Source organism: Varroa destructor, unplaced genomic scaffold (assembly GCF_002443255.2).
Source record: "Varroa destructor unplaced genomic scaffold, Vdes_3.0 BEIS01000005.1, whole genome shotgun sequence".
Classification (NCBI taxonomy): domain Eukaryota; kingdom Metazoa; phylum Arthropoda; class Arachnida; order Mesostigmata; family Varroidae; genus Varroa; species Varroa destructor.
In genome coordinates, this window is record NW_019211458.1 from 8,045,235 (window position 1) to 8,061,598 (window position 16,364).

Genomic DNA, 16,364 nt, shown 5'->3' on the forward strand with positions numbered 1-16,364 from the left:
AAAAACTTATGAACTCATTTATACCTGTAGGCGATAACTAGGTGCCTAATTTTAGTGAATTTGGGAGTTTTTGCCAACTCCACCTGATTATAGGGCAGCAAAATACACGCAGGGTATTTTAAAAGAGTATGTATAGTATACTGAAATTGGTTTACATACTTGAAATAAAAGAAAATAAACTCGATTTATAAGATTAGAATTTATAAAAATTATAATTTGCGATATAACTGATCGATTTCACCAAGGATATTCTAAATATTATAAATATTAATATCTAAATATTAATATAAAAGAGCAAAGATATCCTAGATTAATTTTCAATTAGTAATAAACATAACCAGAACTAACGTTTGACCTTCTTGTTCATATACTAACGTGTTACGCTATGACGAAGATGCTTTTCAAGAATGTCAGCCAACTTATTGAGTTTTCCTCGCATCACCGAATCATCGAAACCAGCAGTAGGTCCATTACTCTGAGCCGCGCCATTTTCGCTGTTTAGATCAAGATGAAGCTGCATCAAAGCCTCATTGCTTATCATCTCAAGGCGAAGAGCCTCGTTCGTGTCATTGTGACATCCGTCAATTAGCTCTGCAACAATTTGTTTATTCCTACTAAATATAATATAAATCAATGATGCATATTGCATTTAGTGGATCGATAAATGTGCTTGTGAACATAGGCTTTTGAACGAATAAAGTACTAAAGCGATACTAAAACGATTGTTCATCTACGTTGTACCTGATAGAAACTTTGCCGCTGCTTTAACTCCCTGTAGTTCCAGTATTTCCAGGGCAGTATAAAGCTTCTCCAGGACAGCAAGTTGTACTCGGCATTTTCGGCGCTGTAATATTGTACATAACCATTCTGGAATTGTTTAATATACGTGCGATCTAGAAGGTGTGGTGCAGAAGACGGCAATAAACTAGGAAACTGGAGTGAGTAATACCAACAAATAAAACAAGTGGCAGAAGTTCATCTTGTATGTTTTGTAATATTTACACAAACAACTGAATTGAAAACGAACACTTCATACCAGTTCATCGTCGATATCTGGCGCGACATCTTCTTCGAAAGATTCAATTAAGCGCCGAAGGTTACGAGAGTTCAATGCAGTGGGATTGCAGCGGGGTACGGCTCCGCACGAGGAGAGTTTAGTAATATAAGGCGAAATTACCTGTTAGTAATCGCATATGAATAAGACGAAAAATTAAGATTTATTCTCTTTAATTGTGATTTCCACTCGTAAACCCATTGGTAAAGAAGGTTAGTGTGCTACGGGTAGTATACTAATGACTTCAGGAATGACTCAAGACGAAAAATGGAAATTGAAGCTTTTTGTTTGGAAAGACATTGAATACCGACTTTTTTATTTAGATCTTTTTATCAAGAGAGGATATCCATAGAGAAAACAAGAAGCTTGTACGAAACAGCCCTGAAAGCTCAAGATAGTTTTGTTTCTAAAAATTAAAAAAAAAAATATCCAAGCATCTAGATTTTGTTTTTAGTTCTGTATCATAACGCTGCAGGATACAATACAAATAGGCGGTGTCGATCAAGGTCTTTGCAGTAATATTTTCTCTGCTCATCTCCACGAATATTGGAATACTCCTAACAAAGGCATTATGATAATACATAAAATTTACATGTGGACGATTTTGTTACCCGCACATCTTCTGAAGTATTTGAAAGGGTCAGTTTCTTGTCGTTTGCTCGTAAATCAATGTAGAGATTGGGGCTATTATTTATTGTTATTAAATTATTAGGAGTCTTTTTCAATAAAAATTTACGACACGACGTACATGCTCCATCAAATCTACCGCTCAACCATTACCAAACAAGTGGCTAAATTAGATGACTGTGCATACCTGGTAAAACGCATTTTTCTTTTCCAAATGTACCGTACCACTGCAGACCACTCGCAGAATATTTGAAGTTGCCATTAAATTCTCCTACCTGTAGCCAACACGCTATTACTAGATTTGTTTTCATCTGCTAACTGAACAAAGAACATAATAACTCCTTTCGTCTTTTTACATTCCGTGCACTAGTAAACATCTTCCTTTCAGGCTAGGTTATTATTTAAGACGCAAGTATCCTCATAAAATGAAAACATTCGATAGCTTTGCCGCCACAAAGTGAATGCATTTGATAGATAGCAAGAGCAACTATGACTGGTCAGGCGCTCTGCTAGCACAAGTGAGATATCAAAATCTTTTCATTTTATTATTCACTAGGTCTAACTAGCACCTTACGCGGACTTAGGACTTACAATAAGACGCATATTGAGATTGAATGCATAAGATCGAAAAAAAACTATTTCTGTATCAGCAATGTTGTGCCATGGGTCATAAGCATTCGATTCTGTGTGCATACCTTAAAATGTCTTATATTGTTATATTATGACAATGACTACCATTGATGCTTTTCAAGTGTCATCTTTGCTGTAGAAGAAGATTAATTATACGGGATAAAGTACTGTACATGCGAGAATTACGCTGCCGAGCAAACACTTCCTGGCGATTCATTTGAATTGTAGAGCAAAAGACCGTGTTTATGGTCATCGCAAGCATATATCACAAATATACCTTAGTCAGATATGAATGGTATAAGCAGAGAACTTTACTGATTAATAGAAGATACAGGGTTTTCCACAAATCGAAAATAGTATATCATTTATGTACATCAGTTTAATGCAAACTGTGTAAACAATCAATGAAGAAACAGATAGTAGTTTACGGCCTCCGGCCGTTTGGATTGTATCATTGGAGAGAGACGAGAGCGCGAGACACAATTGTTAGGTGCACATATCATAGAATTAACAAAGTATGTATAGTACAAATATTTTCTTATCATTTAAAAAACAAATGAACCTTCTGTATCAACGATGGTGGTCTAGTTAGTTAAAATAAGTTAAGCCCACTTAGCACTACAGCAACCTTAGCCATATAATGATAGCTTGATTTTTGCCTTCTCAGTTCTACTAGGAATTATTTTCAAAATATTAATTTTGTGTATAGCCTTTATTGTATAAATGATAAGCGTAGATTTGCATAGCTGTTTAAGAGTTCTCGATAAGTAAGGAGAATGTACAAGTAATGTACTAAATATTTAAATAGATTTTTTGGCCCTAAATAACTAAAAAAATGTTCCTCCTTTTTGGCGCACTTTTTCAAATTCTTTAGTGTGTCAATTGTTTTCGAACTCATGTTGTTTGTTTATAGACATGCGCACGTATGTTCGAATTATCGGCAGAGATCCGGAGCTTTTTTCAGTGGTGGATTTTGTCAGTTGGTTCTGTCACCTTCGTCTGTGATATGATACTTGTGGTTTAAGTAATAACTTACGAAGCAGTTTATTGAAATTATTTTTTTGAAGGTTCGACCGGTATGTACCTAGATTTTGTTCTTGAAACGTTTTTACAAATAATTCGAGTAGCTGAGTCTTTATTCAATAAACACTCTTGTTAAGGCGACAAAATAGATATAGTGAGATTAGATTTTTATTCAAAAACAATAAATAATAAGCGGTATTAATGGCACTCAGTGCAAACTTTGGTTCACTGTCAACACTTTTTGTATGATTAGCACTTAAGCTTTAGCCTGTAAGGTCTTACAGCACATTACGTCAATGCTGTTCCCGCTGATTTAGTTCCGGAAGATTGTACTGTCAATTTTACTAGGAAACATAGTGCTAAATACATGACCGCTAGGCCATCATACTTCCGCACATATCCTAATTTTTGTCGTAAACTAGCCAGTAGGAATCTTTTTTGAAAAAGCTGTATTGGAAGCCTTCATTAAACCCTTTTCTAACTGGCTAACTGCTGTCGGTCTCATTTCATTAGTTACTTTTCATTTTTGATGAAAAATCCTTGTAACCAAATAAGTAATCTCTGTAGGTGAATAATGTGTGTAAATTACACATTATTGAAAAATGGCTTTAACTCGTAGTTATCTAAAGACTGTTGCTGTTAGCTGTGAGACACCTTAGAGAGAATGAGACAGCTTTGTAAGTTTTTTCTGTGACGCCCGTCTTTTATTTATTTGAATATACCAATAAGCTTTCCATCTGATTGTGCTTTCACGCCGTAGTGTCTACTTCCACCATTCAAAAGATTATCTGACAATTATAACTGTTTTTTTTTTGAAAATATGTACTAAACTGGTTACTTTATGGTTCTTTATGAAAAGGCAAATATGACGGACTTATTTGCCGGATGCAGTAGCAGTGAAGAAGATGTTGGTAATGTTTTGCGGACAGACAACGCTTATGCTCGACATTACGATGATTGGAGACGTAAAGAAGAACTAATGAAAGCCAAAGCTCGGTATGGCAGTGATCTTGAAGCATCATTTGGCAGCCAATCCAGCGATACTGAAGAGGAAGACGAAGAAGCAAGGTTTGTCTGAAAGCAAGTGCCTTACAGCAACTCGTAGTTGTAGTAGTGAAAGTCTGATAATGTCACTTGCTTTTATTATTAGTATTATGTAAAAGTTATAACTTATTTGTATTCTGACTTATGATATATATTCAAGACCAGGTAGTAATGCATTTAAGGTGCTCGTCGAAATACCGCGAACGGTTAGGAATCTAAGAACGCCCTTGTTGTTCTTTTTATTTGTTTATTTTGGTCTTTTGTACCTTTGATTTCGGCATCGTTGCGGAATATTTATTTTAGACAGTGGACATCGGAACATGAAAAGAAGTTTCTTGCGACACTTAGTGCTTTAAAAGGGCGCGATCCAAGGATCTACAAAAAAAATGAGATAATTTTCGGCGATGTGCAGTCAGAGAGTAATCAAGTCAGTCAAGCAGGGGAGTTGACGGGCGAGGCTGGGTGTGAGGATAACAAATCGAAGGCTGCTTCATTTAAAGAAAAAAAAATGACACTTAAGGACTACGAGAGGAAAATCATATCCGAGGAAGGTTTGTATTGCATTGTTATCGCTGATTATAGAATGTTGTTGTATTTGATGTCTGATAATCAAATCGTGCTGAAGTTGTTTGTTTACTCACAAATTTCTTTTGAGTTCCATATAATGGTCCCATGTTTAATGGTTCTAAGTAATTATACTGTGAAATCTTTGTATTATGTTTGTATTACAGGAGGTATTTATGTTGATGATGAAGAAATCCAAGGTCCTCGAGCACGATTGATCGACGAAACCCACCAAGACAAACTCACATATAATGACGAACAGCGGGCTTTAAGGGATAGCCTTAAAGCGGCTGCGTGGGAAACGGATGATGATGAATCCGGAGAGAACAATGATCTTGCTGGTGGGCTTGTTTCCCGAAAAAAACGAAAGCTGGATCAAGAAATCAAAGAGGAGGAGGAAGAATATGTGAAATGGCTGAAAGGTCTGCGGCGGAGTTTGAAAAAATAACGAATTACAACATATATCTCCACCCTTCACCCATGTATAATAAATTTAAGATAGTATTGACATTTGTTCTAACTTGCATAAGGCATGCATAAATAATACAGTAGACATTAAAGTGTAGTCTTTTCAATTAAAGGCGTACATAGAACACTAATTGAATATTTTAGCAATATATCTGGTCTGATCTTTGATAAGCGAAATTGACTCTATTAAGGAAGACATATGATGAGTTAACAAATAAGTGACACTTATTTTGATGTTCGTTTTCTTAATATTGCAACGACAGGGAGCAGCTCGTATAGGTAAGAATAAAATAAAAATGCGTATTGACTCCTGATATTTTCCTAATTATATGTGATTGAGATGATAACACGTGAGAACTGAATTATAATATAAAGGTGAAACCGATCGATTGTCAAATAAAAAAGAGGCTAAAGAACTGGCCGAGCTAAAGCGGTTGTGGACTGAAGCTGGTGAAGAAAAACTAGACGAAGCAGAGAAGTTCCTACGCGACTATGTGCTTAACAAAAGGTAAAGTTGTCTGGTATTTCGCATTTATTCAAATCCAAATGACACGTCTTTTAATTGTTAAAAATCCAGTATCAAGGTAGCATGCACGAATACTAACACACCAAATTTTTGACAATTGACTTAGTTATACATATTAATATATTTTTTAGGTATCTCACTTCGAAGGACGATGATTTCAAGTTTGAAGTCGATTTCAGTGAAGATGAAAAAGATATCGAAGAGATGAACGAATTTGAACACAAGTACAATTTCCGTTTTGAGGATCCTGATCCCGACTTTATCAAACGGTACGAATGTACAATTTAGTTTTAGACTTTTGATTAGTAGATATTGGGGAGGGTCTAAGATGAATGATTCTTTTAGTGTTTTTGACTCGACAAAAGTGAGTTCCTTTATGTATTTTAAGAATAATAAAAATGTATTAATTAGAACTTTTTAATGTTATAATTTTATAAAAGTAATTTTAATATTTAATTAGAATTTTTTGAGAAAAATCCTAGTAGGTTTTTGCACCTTGGACTCGAATGGGTAAAACCTATATTAGCACTAGAAGAGCAGCTTATCTACAATTAGGTCGATGGGGCTAAGCGGGATCTTTTTAGAGTTTTCATTTTTTGAGATAAGGGCACAAAAGTGTAAGACGTTGCGCTAACTTAAGAAGTGGTTCTAAGAAACAAAAAAAAGGAATAAAGGTATAAAACAAACATCTCCTACGAAAGCATTCATAAGTAGAAATTACATTCTGGCTAAACTTGTAATGATTTACGTACTCCCCACTGTGGCAGCAAATATTACAATATTACGGACATAGTTCACTAAAGAATCCAGCAAAATTTGGTAGCCAATTCATATATATACAGCAATGTTCAGAGCAAATCGGCTTCGAAAAAGAACCCCTTGCATGTATTTGTCAAAGATGAAAAAAATCTAATACATAACGTATGAATTCATTTTTAGGTATCCTCGAACAATTGAGGATTCTATGCGTCGAAAAGATACTCGACGTGCAGATAAAAAAGCTGAGAGAAAGGCTCGTAAAGAACAAGAACGGGTGCAGCTGCGAGAGGAAATAAATCGATTAAAAAGTATGAAAAAGAAAGAGATCTTAAGTAAGATTGATAAACTTAAGAATATTGCTGGAAACGCAGATATAGCGTTTAATGATGCTGATATTGATGGTAAGCGATTTGTCTCTATGTAATAACTTATACAGATGAAATGGAGTACACTATACCAGCATAAAATGATAAATTAATTTAAAACTACTTTTTTTTATTACGAGTGAGCAAAGAATTATTTGGAATCATGGATAGGTAGTTTGAATAAGAAATAATTAGCAAATCTGGTTTGTAAAATGCCTTATGTGCGGATATTAGTCTAAGCATGTTGAATACTGCCATAACAACTATTGAATTAACCGAGCCTTCTATTTGCTGCATGAGATAGCATTCTAACTAAGACGTCAATATAAATTAAAGGTGACTTTGATCCCGAGGAGCACGATCGCCGTATGGTAGAGTTGTTCGCCTCTTATGACGAAGAGGCTGGGGAAGATTTCTACCCAGAACTAGAAGAGGATGATCACGATCTGGACGATCTTCGTTATGATGACTGGGATAAGTACGAAGGTGAAAAAATTCTGTTTGAGGATGAAGGCTCTGAGGATAACGAAGACCAGTATAACGACCTTGAGAAAGATCATGCACCTGGGTTCAGTGGACTTTCTCAGTCGATCCAGTCGTCGAAAGTTCCTGAAGTAAGTTTCATGTGCAGCACTCAGCTGGCTGCGACGTAGGAGTTTTACGAAAGCATAAAGAGTCAAATGCCGTGAGTATTCCATCTCATATAACTCATATTTTTACTTTGTCAGTCGGATATCTTGAACGTCAACGACAACACTTAACGTTTTTTTTTTTATTAAAATTGGTAGAAGGCTGAATCCCAGTCCAATCTATCTAGTAGCGGCGAAGCGATTGAAACTGGTCACGGTAATGTCAACTCCAGCGATTTAGATGAAAACAATGTGATTCAAAGAAAGGAGACAGATGGCATTGAACGAACAAGTGAAGGTGTGTAATGAGTTACAAGCATCTTCGTCAAAATTAGGTATCTACGAGATAATTGTCTTCAAGACAAAAAAATATTCAGTATGTTCGTCATAAAAGCAAAAATTTAGATTAATAGTAAGTAGAATACAATTTGAACGGCAATCCTGAGCGGTACACTGGTAGTTTATAAAATCTCTGGTAAATAATAAGGCTCGACCTTTGAATTCGAAAATAATTAGTTAAAGAATTGGTAATACAAACTTCGAAAATTTGATGTTCCAGGGAAGCTTTTGATTCGAGGTAAAAAGTCGGCCAAGCTGACACTTCGAGATATTTTGCCGCAAAACAAAGAAAAGAAACGGAGGAAATCCAAATTTGCAGAGGTGCGCTAAATATGTGTATTTTTGCTATGCTTTGTAGGATTCGAGGTTTATAAATCGTTTATTGTGCCGCTTTTTTTAAATTTAAAAACAGTGTTGTAACCTATTGCAAATTTTAAGGCCTATTAGCTTTGACATTTAATTGATTTTCTGCGAATTCACAATATTATATCTGATAGAAAGTATTTTTCATTCTTTCAGGGTTATTTCGATTCCACTGAAGAAGGAAATTTACTGATCTTATAAAATTTTCTGTTATAAACTATTATTATTATAGGCACTAGCGAGGAATAAGCCAACTTTCGATCCTGAGCGAGACCAAAAATTCGAGAAGTATTTCGATGAATACTACAAGCTCGATTTTGAAGATGTCGTCGGGGGATTACAGACCCGTTTCAAGTACCGCCAAGCAAGTAGACGATCCAGAATACAATTCACTGAAATCAGTAATCAGTCTACAATGAAGATGATCGATAAGTTACTTAGGCTAAGTAACCGCAAAGCGTGTATTGCCTAAAATGTTAATTTCAAGTTATTTACGTAAATATAAGGTATTCAACGTTCTTAAAAAGCCATCTGCGTACTCTTCGTTGTATTTCAGGTCATTCCTAACGATTTTGGTCTTTCAACAGAAGAAATCCTCAATGCGCATGATAAAGAGTTAAACAAGTGGTGTACTTTGAAGAAAATGGTTCAGTATCGATCTGAAGAGGAAGAAAACAAAGATCTTCATGTCTACAATAAAAGAAAAGACCACATGCACTTGAAGCAGAAGATACTCGCCTCGGTATGAATTTTCATTCGTCTAAGACATGGTTACGTTGTACAGATATAGGAACAGAATATGAGTGCTTTCGATAAGTTGACCGGAGAGATGTTTTACTGTATAATTTGACCAATATTTTACTGCCTGTCCATTTGGGCTTAGGTTATCATAAGTCGCGATACATTAAATGCATTAGCCCTTAATGTACGCAGAAAGCAAATATAAATTATGTTCAAACCGTGAAAAATATTCTGCTCAACTTCTCTTTTTCTCTCGTAATTTTAGGTATACCCTACGGATATAGAGAGTCCTGATGCTGAAATCGTACACGAAGCTGCAGAAGCCAAAACAACGTTGGAGCCAAAACCGAAGTCCAAAAGCCGAAAAAATAAAAAGAAAAAGCAACGTACCACACAGCAGGTTGAAACTGATCACGAGGACAATGTCCAAGAAGGTGATCACAACGAAGACTTTGATGATAAAAATTATGGTAAAAGTAGTATTGATAAAGATGACATCCAAAAGGCTTTATCCAAAAAACGGAAGAGAAGTCCGATGGATAGAGAGGCGGGAACGGCTGAGCAGAAGAAACCGAAGGTTGCCAAAGGGGGAGATGCTCGTGTCACTGATGAAGTGAAGATAGCAGAAATGTCGTCTGTGGAGCATCGTATTAGTGAACCAGTTAGGTCCGACACAGATGAACAGGAACAAGAGAAAGGCAACGCTAAAAAAACTAATAAAAAAATTGATTACAACAAAAAAGATCAACGGCGAACAGAACTCGAAACTAGTGGAAAATTTGTAAAAAAGTCCCATGAAAAAGGTAAACGCTTTGGTAATATACAAAAGAAGTCCTTAGATAAGAAGACACAAAACATGCAAATCCTTAAAAAGAGCCTTGATAGAAAGGCGAAAAAGGCTAAAAAAGGTTTCAAGGTCGTGTCGTCTGAGACGTCTCAGTTTGATACTATTCCATGGGATCAGCTGACGGCTAAACAGAAGAAAAACCGCCGAAACGCAATGATAAAAAAGCGTAAAAAAGCCGAGACTAACAAACAGAAGATGCAAGATGCAACGAGGCGTAAAAACAAATTTAGACGGTTGGAGGAACTGCAAATGAGCGAAGCAAGAATGAAGGCCTATGGTTTAAACCCAAACAAAGTGAAAGGTAATCTTGTATATTCAAGTGGTTTGTCGGGCAAGAGTAAGTTAAAAGTCGACAAAGCCAAAAATCAGGAATACAAAGAAAGTAGTAGAGGAGCAACGGATGTGTAGGTTCAAAGCAAAGTATTTTACAGTCTCGAATGGAAGTTGTTATATAGCAATTATGTAAATATAAAAGTTCGAATAAATATATAAGTGATTTGTGAAGACTATGGCTTAGATGTTATTAGTATTTCTTTTAAATGATCGTTACGGTACATTTGGATAGCGGCCACCACTTTTTAAACCTTTTTTTGCTCAAACTGAGTCTGAATTTAATAACCGTATTCGAACGTATGGATTTACGCACAGAATAAATGAAGGTACATTTTCGCCAAGTAGAACTGTTAAAATACATTAAATCGTTATTTACGTAAGAAACATTAAAGCTCGAGAATGAAAGTATTTAGATCAGCTATTGGTCAACAATTGTTAAATAGGAAATAATTTACAATGTGAACTAGCATCATTTTTACAACAACAAACTTCCGAGCATACCTATTTAAAGAAGAAGCCTTTAAAGAACCGCCTATTATAATGAAAGAATCAGCGAGCTCAGAATTTGCATTAACGGTGTAGAGCTGGTAGCAAATGAGGTGCATTTCTATAGTACTATTTTTTACCAACCTTACTATGCTGAAGTGCCTATTCTAATGTTTATGTAAAGAACGTATGGAGATAATTGTCGGTATAAGGATAGATTATTATGCCTCTCTTTCTTCAACTGTCGCCCCTACCTATTAATTTATCTATGTTATACAGCTTGGATAGAAACCTTTCGCCGCCTGCTTGACAGAGACTCGCTTTCCTTTGACGTGCGCCTTTTTATCTATTCAAGGGGTAAGTTGGCTTGACCGTGGTGTTTGCCGCCAAAGACTAAGCACGTGTTCTGCATTCTTATTAATAATTGAGCTGCCATTTTAACTTCAAGCATTGTCAGGGCGGTACACACAGGGTGATGAAGGTATGATTGCCGGCAGCGTCGACTACCTAATACATTAAATGGCAGTTCCAATACGCGACAATTATGCAAAAGCGATCATCACCTATCCACTCGCTGCTTTACCTTGCTCCCACTTCCTCTACTATCGACGCTCCATTCCTAAGGGTCCTGTTCCAGAAGAGTTAACCTAACAGAGCTTCGCTTTATCCTAGGTCTGACCTGTTCTGAATCCCCTCTGAAACCCTTTAATACACATATAGGTCAGACAAGCATTTTTACGGACGGTGTGCTATCTGCGATGTTACTAGAATAGACAGTACAACGTGACGGGAGTGTGGAGGCGCAAGAGAGGGCTAATCCGGCGGTTCGGCACAGTTGCAACGATCATGTCATTGAAATTTCCTTAACACTATGAGCGCCGGGTTGTGCACATTGTTGTGTCTTGTCTATTGATAGTCTAGCGAAGCTACTATTTGGCTCTTGCTGTAGATGCGAAATATATTCTACTATGTAGGATACATTTGATACAATACTCTGTTGAAATTTGGACTTTTACTTAGAAGTCTTTTAGAAGTGTCTAAACAACTTTTTGCAATTGCTAAAAAGCATCAGTTTTAACAAGCATGATTAAGTATATTCTACTTGTACCTTAATTACAGCTTCAATTCGAAACTTAGACCACTTACTTCCAAAATTCCCGAAATATCCATTCTTTGCTCCGAGAAGCACTTCCAAGTAGTGATCGTGAGTCAAACGATATTGCTAAATGTGAACTTGTTTGAGTCTAGCTTAAACGCACTTTATGCAAAGAATCCAGCGCAATTAAATTTTAGGCTATTAACAGGCTAACGATTCCAAAAATACAAGCGTTTGAAATGATGGGAAGGTGTAAAAAAATGTAAAATCTCAAAAAGACTATCCCTTCAAGTTTGATAAAGTTATACAGTTATCTTCTCGAAAATATCCGTTAATCTCTGAATCCAAAATCCGGGACTATTAGAAACGGTTTCTTGTATCATTTTGATTAATTTCCGTGCTTTTTAAATGCCAACTTTAGTGAAAATCTTCCGCTTTGTTTTGTTGGAATCTTCCTTGGATTTTTTAAAAGGTACAAGTGAAGAAGCAATAACGCCGGCCGTTGATTTTCGGCAAAAAGGAAGTTGTCCGATTCCTGATGGACAGTTACCAGGTATAATCCTTGGTGCCATTTTTATGAATACTTAAACACAGCAATAAAATTGTCTTCGTATATCGGAACTAATAGGTAGGACGAAAGGTCATGGAGTTGACAATGAATATAAGGAACAGGAGGAAACCACTGCCTGTGCAACCGTTCTAAAGAAACTCTAACGATAAAATGCTGTCAATTAGACGAAATTACGTTTTTTTTCACACTATGGTAATTCCTACAAAAGACATTCTGACCCGGCAGGTTGTTATATTATTTTCTATACGGAATGCTGAAATATGTATTATATACATATTTCCGTCCATATACGGCATTCCGCCGTATTTGTAGAAAACGATTCGCCAAGAATATACGTATTTTAATATACCAAATTTAATTTATTTACAAAGATAATGTATTTTTGCCAGTCTACATAAGAAATCGGACAATCACGTAAGTGATAAACAACAAACAATTTAAATATTTTGGAGATGGAACTACTTCTATGTAAAGTTGATTGACTAGCTAAAAGAAATTGTAAACGTCGCCGTTCAGTTTAAAAAAGTTTCAAGCATACCTCAATTGCATAACAATATTACAAAATTATATGGATTTTAAATTTGCAGACTTTTGATTGATAGCGGTAAATCACAAGAAAGTTCATATGTCCTTATAAATGTAAATAAAGGAATGGTGAAGTTCAAGTACTATGTTGATGTCATCCTCGTAGGAGAACCCGAAGTTTTCAGTGTAACTAGGAAAGAAAAGGCTTCGAGACCCAAAGACTGATACCCAATATATTTATGATACAAAAGCAACAAATGATTACGAAATTCAGGATATATTGCTAAAAACTCAAAAGAATCGCCAGTTCATGCATCAAAAAACTTCTTAAATTAGCTATGAACACCATCAGACTTCAGTAGTCGCCCATTATGCTCAAGCCAGACAAATAGCATATGTATTAGCAGGCAAAGCGCTTCAATATTGAGCAGGTCATGGTGCCATTCTATTCACTTTACGGAGAACAGACTTATAACGTGGTCCATTGAGAATGCGCGGCTTTTAAGGTTGGAAACCTGCGCATGAATACACAGTGCAGTTAATATATTAGTCCGGAACTACTTAACAGGTCAAACATTTTAAATCACTTTTGAACTACACATAGTTAGCAGACGAAACTTAATAGTTATTTACTTCTACTTCTATTTCTACTGGCTGTTCACGAGTATGAGCGGATTAAGTGTTATCGGAGAACAGTGGACTGAAAAACAAAAACATCCTTTAATGCTGAAAATCAACGTATAGTGATTAAGTTTCTATTCATTGAAGGTGAGAGCAATAAATGGTATCCATCAAAGATCGGTGAAAACGATGGATAAGGAGGGCCTCAGCGAAACAACCGTGTGTTATCGGGACAATCGGTTTCGAACTGAAATTGAGATTCGCAAAGGGTGTAATTACATTTCCGGAAGAATTAGTTGCTGTTATCACCAGATCTTTAGAACAGAGCATAGATAACGCGTTTTTTGTAAAGTCAATATGAAACCCTTTAAAGCATAGTTTATGAAAAGTTGACAAAGACACTAAGGATGAAAAAAAGAAGCAAAAAGGCTCTGTACAAACTGAGTTTGATTCAGATGCAAGTATACAATTTGTGCAACTAAAATCGACAAAAACTCTACGCCACAGGCGGAATATGGTTTAGCACCGCCTACTAGAAGGAGAGTAGGGTAAAAGATGGCGTCGAAAAGGAAAGAAAATGAAATGCTGCTACATATCTCGAATTCGTACGAAGTTTTGTGGGATATGACGTGGTAAGCGACAGCATGTAATGTGTGCAACATACGATTTCATCGCAAGCCTTCAATTGCAAAATGAATCGAAAAAAAAGCAGAATAGAAGGATATCTTTAGCTTCCATGTTCCTCATATATATGTCTATGTGATTTCTATCGTTTCCTTGCCTTAAAAAAGGCATTACTTGTCTTAATGTATCTTACCGTCGATTCTTCAAGCAAGTCATTAATAATGGAATTAGGTATCGTAACGCAAATCGTAAGTACATAACTCTTAGAAAGCGTTTGATGCTCTGGCCTCAACTTGTAAAGGGGAGTATAATTAACATAAAATGTTAATGTCTTACCTAATATAGAGGATGGGTTAAAAATATATACACGTTTTGCACTATTGTAAAGAATTTATTTTTTAATTTAAAAGATTTAACTCATTGGGAAAGAAGGGGTACACTCCAATTAAAGAAAGACTTACATTTTTTGACCAAACTGGATGTTCCATACGCTAATTAAGTTATCAAAATAGTGGACTTTATTATTGATGTATATGCTTGTGACAAGTGCTTCCGTACATTGAAACAAAGTGCCCGATGGAATTTTTCCTTGCAAGTGTTTCAGGTTTCCGCTATCTTTTACCCTGCATTATGAAAAAAAATCGAGCGGCTTAAAGTCTGGAAAGCATGCAGAAAACCCACGTCTTCTCTGTCGCTAAACAATGGTGTTATCCTTCAATTTCCAGTACCAGTTAATAACGTGGTTTTGCTTTCCAAAACTCAGTTGTTTTACCATATGTATGGGATTGTCGTGCGGGATTTCGCTCTTAGACGATATTTCGACAATTCTACCGTCGACTCTTAATAAAAAACGACGTTACTCTTCTCACAATTTAAGCTGTCATTTTAGATATTCAGTTTAGTCCGCATTTTGAATGTTCAGTTTGACTATAAAATGTACTTGTTTTTCAAATTATACTGTAGCACTTCTATTCGTATAAGTCTACCATCATGAATTACAAAATATATTTTCTGTGACAGTGAAAAATGTATACACCTTTTTTGGAGCACCTTATATATCTTTTTTGCCCCGGATACCAAATTTGAAATAAACTAGGAGAAATTGGACTCAAAAGGAAAGAGCAGTATTTCTTGAATTAACACTCACACGACTAACCATAGTGTATTTGGAATCAGCTTCGATATTGGAGCAGACAATTGATAGGGTCTATGCTGTACCATCTTGTCTCGTTGGATATTAACATGATATGTGAATTACTAGGAGCACAAAGGAAAAAAGTTGAAGCGCATCAAATATGTTTTTAGCTCTTACAATTACAAACCGAAGAACACTTTACATTTTGTCTTCTTATATAATTTGGAGAGCGCATTTTAAAGCCTCCAATCATAACCACAGCTCATATTTGCGAATAAAGATAATTTTTCGTAGTAGTGCAATTCCATTCTCAGTTGTGTCAAAATTAGTGAACATCTGAATGCTGACATCCTGAATATATGTTGAATGATAGATAAAAAAAAAAAAATAAATTCTTGTATCAAATTGAGAATTAACGCTGGTTTTTACGGTTGGTACTGCCGCTACGTATTGTTTCGGACGAACCACCCCCAGTCTAATTACGGTTTTGAATTTAGATAATTTGATTTGTTTTTAATTTTTGTAGGCAGACACGTTGCCACTATGTCGTCATGAGGGCGTACCAAATAATAGTGCTATTAAGACTGACAATAGACCCTATGGAGGCCTTATAAGGCGTCTGCTCTCTTATCTTATAAACGTCTCGACAACACTGAACGTAGTTTATTGTTCCATTAAAAATTCCAAATTCCAAATTAAACCGTTAAATTATCTAAGCAAAAAAAGAAAAGGATTACTCGCAGTAGACAGTGGGCGTTGGCAGTAAAAGATATAATCAGAACATGCTACATGTCTGATAGCATAGCATCATAACGTTGAATATACCTCATCTACTTGTCTCGATTTTTGTATAACCAAAGAAGATCTCTGCCTGCTGTAGCCTAAAGCCTTACGTTGCCAATCAGTAAGCTGCTTATACTTAAACAATTTAATTTTCAAAAAATGACATCTGTAAACACCAAGAGCTACTTCTATTATGCAGCCATGGATAGTT

At 35.8% G+C, this 16,364-nt stretch overlaps 2 protein-coding genes across 9 annotated transcripts in view; one reads left to right on the forward strand and one right to left on the reverse strand.

The window, feature by feature from the left end:
• The window catches only part of LOC111251995 (uncharacterized), a 29,760-nt gene extending 27,753 nt beyond the window's left edge, over positions 1-2,007 (reverse strand). For all 6 annotated transcript variants that reach the window (XM_022809229.2, XM_022809228.2, XM_022809227.2 and 3 more), the window contains exons 1-4: positions 1,869-2,007; positions 1,037-1,177; positions 742-844; positions 376-591 (exon numbers count right to left, since the gene is read on the reverse strand). In XM_022809229.2, the coding sequence (XP_022664964.1) occupies positions 376-591; positions 742-844; positions 1,037-1,177; positions 1,869-1,943 (535 nt within the window). In that variant the 5' untranslated portion in view covers positions 1,944-2,007. The remainder of the gene's footprint in view (positions 1-375; positions 592-741; positions 845-1,036; positions 1,178-1,868) is intronic.
• A 58-nt stretch (positions 2,008-2,065) lies between these two features.
• On the forward strand, positions 2,066-10,495 carry LOC111251792 (protein KRI1 homolog). 3 transcript variants are annotated; one of them, XM_086991382.1, is made up of 13 exons: positions 2,066-2,199; positions 4,194-4,402; positions 4,682-4,929; positions 5,110-5,364; positions 5,786-5,918; positions 6,068-6,205; positions 6,876-7,096; positions 7,397-7,674; positions 7,849-7,987; positions 8,249-8,349; positions 8,624-8,755; positions 8,948-9,133; positions 9,398-10,495. In XM_086991382.1, exons 1-13 carry the CDS (start codon positions 2,143-2,145, stop codon positions 10,385-10,387), a joined length of 3,087 nt encoding a protein of 1,028 aa, XP_086847508.1. In that variant the 5' UTR covers positions 2,066-2,142; the 3' UTR covers positions 10,388-10,495. The 3 variants fall into 3 exon arrangements, with proteins under 3 accessions (XP_086847508.1, XP_086847509.1, XP_022664545.1); XM_086991383.1 differs by having other exon boundaries at positions 6,876-7,003; XM_022808810.2 differs by lacking the exon at positions 2,066-2,199 and adding an exon at positions 3,224-3,387.
• The last annotated feature ends 5,869 nt before the right edge of the window (positions 10,496-16,364 follow it).

Coding starts and splice junctions, on each gene's coding strand:
- LOC111251792 (XM_086991382.1), top strand. CDS start 2,143: ATGCATTTGATAGATAGCAAGAGCAACTATGACTGGTCAGGCGCTCTG. Junction 4,403..4,681: donor GAGGAAGACGAAGAAGCAAG/GTTTGTCTGAAA, acceptor TATTTATTTTAG/ACAGTGGACATCGGAACATG. Junction 5,365..5,785: donor ATATGTGAAATGGCTGAAAG/GTCTGCGGCGGA, acceptor TATAATATAAAG/GTGAAACCGATCGATTGTCA.